Below are 6,742 nucleotides of genomic sequence, written 5' to 3'. Positions count from 1 at the left end.
GAGAGGCTCAGAGCCTCCTCTCTTCTGATTGGCTCACCGACCTGTTGTTACTAGAGCTGCAGAGAGAAGCCTGAGAGAGGAGATGTAAAACTACACTGAGATGGTTTTTATATCTTCTGATGGATCAACACTTCAAATAAAACACAGAAGAAGAAGAAACATGGAGCTTTAAAACCACTGCCCTTTAAAATCACTTTATTTCAGAGCAAAAAGAATCAATATATCAGTCTTCCAATGCAATGCCAGAATATTGTACATCATTACAGAATCAATATTTACAGCTAAAATAAATTACATTAAAATAAAATGACAGTTGTATTATACAGTTAATTAATCCAGACACAATGACACCTACAGTATGTTTGTTTCACAGCTTGCATCACTGACATCACCCCTCTATAAACATGATGTGACAGTACAGAGAGATCACGTGTCCCGTCCGCGGCGACGGGAACACCAGCGTTCAAACGAAGCACCACGGAGAGCGACCAGCAGAATGAGAACTTAGAAACAGTGGAAAAAAAGAAGCGGTATTAAAACCTTCTGCAGCGTGAGAGACAGTTTAATGTCACAAGCAGGGAAGTAGGACAGCCGTGACCAAACCGGCCCAGAGCTCAGCACCAGTGAGGAGGAGGCTGAGGGGCTCGGCGTGCAGCGTGGGAGGAGACATTCATAACCTGGATGTTTTGGTTTAAAGTGGTCGTGCTGTGCGGCTCAACACGCCGTCAGGAGGTTGGTGGGAGGGGAAATGAATGGAGTGAGAATAATGTTAGAAAGCAGCTCCTTTCTCGTCCTTTCTCCAACCCTCTGAGCAGAGAGGAGGAAACGGATCTGATGAGTGAAATCAGTTTTCTGTCAGAGAGTTTTTTGATGATTAAAAGCGACGCAGCAGATGAACCTCAGATGTTCCCTCGCTCCTGTCAGACAGAGAAATGTTCCCTTTAAACGTCCTCATCGTCCTGCAGGAGAGCGCAGGAGGAACCCTGGAGACATCTGAGCTTCATCCAGTGGATGTTACAGCGTCTTTACATGAGGCTAAACTTTCTTTACAGTATGGATCTATATGATGCAACGCACAGGACCTGCTGTCAGAGCAGAGCCGCGGCCCGACGTGATATGTGTCATGGAACGGACCGCTCCTGAGAGTCAGCGTTTTCTCCTAAACTGCATTTCAAACATCTCCCCGTTTCTCACCCGCCGTGTTCCCGCTCAAACCGAGCCTCAGAACTGATCTCAGAGCAGGTTTCAGCGGGAACACCCACAGTAAGATCTGTACTGAGGGCGAGTGGAGGCCAGATCTTTGAGGGTACACAGGCCGGTACTGAGGAGGGTGTGGGAGGTCGACTGGCACCCCCTAGCTGAAGTGGAGGACTGTGTGCAGAGGAGAGACAGTGAGATATATATAGAGAGAGAGAGGAAGAAGAGGAAGAGCGGGGTTCTCCCTCATCCTCCTCGTCGGACATTAGCGATATCGCAGGATCACTGGAACTGAAAGAGACGAGAAGAGGGAACATTTAGAGGGAGGATGATGTGAACTCAGAAGGTGCTGGGCTGTTGAGTCTGACACTCACTGATGATGATGAGCAGGAGAGCGACCACGACCAAGGCGATGATCATCTTCATCTGTGGAAGAAATGACATGTTACAGCCACTCCTCCCGTCCGACACCGGACAGAACAACATCAGAGATAATGAATGAGACAGTGTCACACACCTTCATGTCTCTCCACCACATCCTCCTGTGCAGCTGTTTGGCTCGGCTACTGAAGGCAGACGCGTTGTCTGATAGGCTCTCTGCAGCGTCACGTGACCGCAGCAAAGACGCCGACACGTGAGGAGGAGGAGAAGAAGCATGTGTTAATCAGCAGGTAAACAGTAATCTGGTTATTGTCTCACTCTGGTGCTGTAGGGAGGCTCCGGCTCTGGCCCTGTGTTGTGCATGTGCAGTTAGAATGAGTTATGTAAGTCTTCAGCTGCCAAATTTGTGCACAGTGGAGGAAAAAGCACATTCTCTCCAGCGTCCTCCCTCCTCTCCTTGTTGTGATGTCCCTCTCCTCCCTCTCTGTCCCCTGGATACTGTTGTTAACTTGATGTTTATGCATGTTAACAGGAAGCTTCCCGCTCCCAAGCCCCTTCCCTCTTTAGAGTCTTTGTGTCCATCATGTGTCTGCTGTCTCCACGTCCACGTGCCTGTTGACCAGCGCTCGCCTCCACAAAGAGAGGTCTCTGACAAGATGCTCGTTAATCCTGAGGAATTTAACGACAGGCTACCTGCACACGGCTCAGAGAGAGAGAGTCAGTCACAGGAAATGATCCTGCTCACAGACAACAACACGCACAAACTGATGTGTTCCAGATGTGCCTCATTGTCTTGGTTGGCTGGTCAACATGACAGAGACAAAGAGACAAAGACATCTGTGTGGATGTCATCATGAGATACTGCCAACAGCCAGGAGCACTTCGCTCTCATGTCTTCATCAGTGAAGAAGGAGGAGGAGGAGGAGGAGGAGGAGGAGGAGGAGGAGGAGGAGACCTGTGCGTGTCTTGTTGGAAGCCTCACATGTGAGTGAAGTTGTGTAACGGTGAGAGCGTGACACATTTCACACACCTGCTTCATATATGTGTGAGTGAGAGCGTAGGAGCTGTCAGACACACACCTGGCCTCATCACTCACCTGTGCAGTGAACTGAGAGTATTTATGAGCAGCAGCTCCCACACAGCCTCAGTCCTGCTGGACCACAGTCATTACAGTGTTACATACACTATATTACATATTTCTACAAGGTTTAATGTAGAGCTGCAATAATTTGTCCATTAATTTCTCTTTTAATAATGAAATGATCAGGTTTCAGTCATTTTTCAAGCAAAACTTTTGCTTCAAAAATGTTTTTTGTCATGTATTTAATGTCTCTCTAATAAAACACGAGACATTTGAAGAATCATCGTCAGATGTTTCCTGAGAATCTGGAACTCGTTAGCTGCAGCCCTCGTTTAATACAAACTCCTTGTTATGTGATTAATTTGAGAGCCTGAATAACAGACTGTAGCTGAAGCTCATTCACTCAGACAGAACACACAGCTGCCTGTAAACACCTCATTCAGATTGTTGATCATTTGTCTGCTGCTCCTTCATTTGACTTTTTTCTCTTGAACATTTCTAAACTCAAAATATTTTTCTCATATACAAACTGCAGAGAGCTGTTTATACAACTCTCTTCTAGTCTTATTGACCAGTCAAAGCTCTTTACAATGGAAGCCAGATTCACCCACTCACACAGCTCTTATATAGCACTGTTCTCCCACTAACATACGTGTCACACTGATGACAGACTGGAGGCAGTTTGAGTTTCAGTGTCTTGCCCAAGGACACTTGCTGGGAAGCTGGGAATCAAACCACGACCTTCCAATTGGTGGACGACCCCGTCTACCTCCTGAGCCACAGAAGCTCCAAAACCTGAACCTGAGGTACATTTAGATCATTAGGCCTCATTTACAAATATTTTATTTATTTTGTTTGTTTTGTTTTTTTAATCGGTTGCACGTTGCAGAAATTTTACGGGTCGAATCCCCAAATAATCTGACTGACAGTGAAGGCAACACTCCTCAGAGACGTGTGCTAAACATTAAGACAAACACAAACACACAAACACAAACACATGTGCGCGCACACACACACACACACACACACACACACACACACACACACTCTTGGTGAGACTCACCTGACTTGTCCTGCAGGTCGTCGAGACGCTCACCCCTCTCTATCACTTTGGAGATGTTCTCCTGCATCACGTCGATGACCTCATCAACCTGCGACTGCACCCTGAGGACACATGTCGGTGTGACACACAGAATCATCAGTGACAGACATGAATCATCAGTTCGGCAGCAAACACCTGTTTATTCCAACAATATCCTCCTCTCTGCATCGAGCCGCGTCCTGCTGCCAGCTGACAACAAGCCTGTTGAATGCTTCTGGGCCTCGCTGCCACCTGTTTGCACCTGTTGCACCTGTCTGCACCTGTCTGCACCTGTGTGCACCTGTCTGCACCTGTCTGCACCTGTCTGGTATCTGCAGGATTACACTCCAATCCTTGCTTCATTCACACTGCTCACACCTGAGCATGGTGTGACTTCAGTCACTCTTGGATGGACGGATGGATTCATTCATTCATTCATTCTCTTATTTCAAAGTAACTCTTGGAGGGACGCAGGCTCAGCAGGGCGGGGGCAGTGGAGGAGTGTATTTCCTCTAACAGATGATCACATCAGCACCGTTCCACTGATCATTTCAGACCAGGAGGAGCCGCCACAAACACTCACTACCACCTGACCTTACCACCTGACCTCAGAGCTTCAGGTTCAGACAGACAGGTGAGGAGCAGGAGCCCCGTGAGTACGACATTTCCAGAATCAGTGATGGTGGCATCTGGTTTCATGTGCTCACAACGATGACAAACTGTAAGGATGAGGCGAGCGTGGAGAAACAAGTGTGGTTGCCAGTCCGACTCAACAATGACCTCCTCTGTTCTCTGGCCGTCACGACTGGAGGTTCGTGTGGAAACAGAGTGCAGAGGGACTGAGGCGTCCCGGGGAGGTTACACAATGAACCTGCACAGCACCGGTCCTCTTACACAATCGGCTAATGACCACAGCTTCTGGTAAACATGCCGAGGCACGGTTACATAACACCAACACCAAAACTTCAGAGTGCTGGTAATACAGCTCTGACCTCTGGCTCTGAGCTGTAAGAAGGAATGTGTGAGTACTTACTGCTTGATTTTGTCGTTCTGAGGTCCAAACCTGGGTCCTGTGGGCCCTCGCCTGGAAAACACAAGCCCAAGCCAAAGTTACTCATTTAAAGTAGGAACTTTCAACTGCAGCAGATTATTTCACTGTTGACTTTGGGTTCTCTGCTTTAGGCGATCCTCATTTGTTACTATTAATACTACTCTCATCTTTTTAGTTTAAGGCTCCATATTTTCTTCTTCTTCTGTGTTTCATTTAAAGTATTGATCCATCAGAAGATATAAAAACCATCTCCTCTCTCAGGCTTCTCTCTGGAGCTCTAGTAACAACAGGTCGGTGAGCCAATCAGAAGAGAGGAGGCTCTGAGCCTCTCTTCTGATTGGCTGACTGTTTACTCAGGTGGGCAGGGCTTGGTGACTGCTTTGTTGTGACATCACAAAGTTCCAGAAGTCCTGACGGCTGGTTTTAAGGCTCAGTTTCTGAATACAGCCTGTGTGCATTTCTCTGTGGACTGAGGCTTTGATACTTTCACAGTATTAATATAGAAGCTAGAGCTGATCTATAATCACACTACACATGGACACACACCTTTACACTGGAGGAGCTTTAATTGTGACTCCACAGTGTAAAATGGCTAAACTCAGGGCCTGAATACAATATGTCCGTGCACAGACTCACAGAAAGAAGTCTTCCTCCTCATCTGAATCTTCTTCCAGCAGGTTCCTCTGTAAAAAAGGAAAAGGTCAGAGGTCAGATGAGGATAAGCGCTAGATGTTGAATGAGGACAGTCTGGAGGGGAGCTGGGTCGACTGGGACAGTGTCTTCACTAAGCTTTCCTCCTGCTCTGGGGCCAGTGTCCGTGTCGGGACTGGGAACCACCACACTGATTTTCAAACTTTTTTCATTCTGGTTGCCTGGTAACAACTGTGGGTTTCGGTGGTGATGACATCGCCCCGCCACCTACAGTGTGTCACTGATTCCTCGGTTGTGGACAAAGACGAAAAGGTTTAAAGGGGACAGAATAAAGTATTGTTGGGTTTGAAACGTTTCCAGATCCGGTTCAAACCAGCACCAGAACCAAACCCTCACAACCAGTGCTGCTGACACAGAGACAACACTGTCACAGAGCTGATGTGCAGATCAATAGGAGCTTTTTCAGAAGGCAGAAATGGACAAAAACATTATTACTATTAAACTGCACTTAGGACATTATGACTAACAATAAAGGTCTGTTGTCTCTGCTGCTCTGTTTGCCAAACCTCAATAAAAACTCTTCCTCCTCTGAAAGACTCTGAAACATCCAATCAGTCTGCTGAGAACCTAAAATGGACATTCACATTGTGGTAGAAGAATAGAGGCATTTCTGATATCTTCAGGCAGATTACCTCACAAAAACACTGCTATTCATAGAGACTTAGTGAGGACAGCTGCATTAAATCATCACAGGAGGAGACAGTCAGAGTCTGTTCTTCACTGGATGGCAAACAGCCAGAATATATTCACTGCTACTGGGAAAGAAAGCTCTGCATCTTTACTTGAGATTCTTGAAGGATGGAGGCAAACACTGCGTGCCTACAGCATGCTGGTGCACGGGTTTGGAAGCAGCATTAATCACGTTTAGATTACAGGAGGCAGAAGTAGTTTAGACACTGAAATCCCTCCAGGCTGCTGCAGTCAAACTCAGGAGGAGAGTTTAGTGTCTTGCTGCCACATAAGTTGAATCTCCAAACCTTGAGTCATGATAATCACATCTACCATCCATGGCCCCCTCGAGGAAACCCCACAGATGTCCAGCTGCCAGTCCATGGCATGCCAACAGAGACATTTATTTTCTAGTAAATACACTGTCATCTGCTGAAAGGCTGCGGCATGGAGGCCACATGATCATAAAGAGCTTTATAAGTGGAGGCTCTAACAGCCTCCTCCTGTGCGACCTCTTTCTTTCTTTCCACTGCCTGGGATGGGAAACATGAAGGGAGCTGTTATCTATTAT

At 46.9% G+C, this 6,742-nt stretch overlaps 1 protein-coding gene across 2 annotated transcripts in view; it reads right to left on the bottom strand.

The window, feature by feature from the left end:
• Window positions 1–178: 178 nt before the first annotated feature.
• vamp4 (vesicle-associated membrane protein 4) overlaps window positions 179–6,742 on the bottom strand; it is an 8,960-nt gene continuing 2,396 nt past the window's right edge. For both annotated transcript variants that reach the window (XM_023424241.2, XM_023424240.2), the window contains exons 3-8: window positions 5,428–5,474; window positions 4,774–4,824; window positions 3,723–3,823; window positions 1,715–1,794; window positions 1,572–1,623; window positions 179–1,488 (exon numbers count right to left, since the gene is read on the bottom strand). In XM_023424241.2, the coding sequence (XP_023280009.1) occupies window positions 1,463–1,488; window positions 1,572–1,623; window positions 1,715–1,794; window positions 3,723–3,823; window positions 4,774–4,824; window positions 5,428–5,474 (357 nt within the window). In that variant the 3' untranslated portion in view covers window positions 179–1,462. The remainder of the gene's footprint in view (window positions 1,489–1,571; window positions 1,624–1,714; window positions 1,795–3,722; window positions 3,824–4,773; window positions 4,825–5,427; window positions 5,475–6,742) is intronic.

The sequence above is a fragment of the Seriola lalandi genome, unplaced genomic scaffold (genome assembly GCF_002814215.2).
Source record: "Seriola lalandi dorsalis isolate HSWRI2012SDOR001 ecotype SW California unplaced genomic scaffold, Sedor1 jcf7180002054722, whole genome shotgun sequence".
NCBI classification, from domain to species: Eukaryota; Metazoa; Chordata; class Actinopteri; order Carangiformes; family Carangidae; genus Seriola; species Seriola lalandi.
Note: the sequence above shows the minus strand (reverse complement) of the source record. Positions and strands in the feature narration are given on the sequence as shown.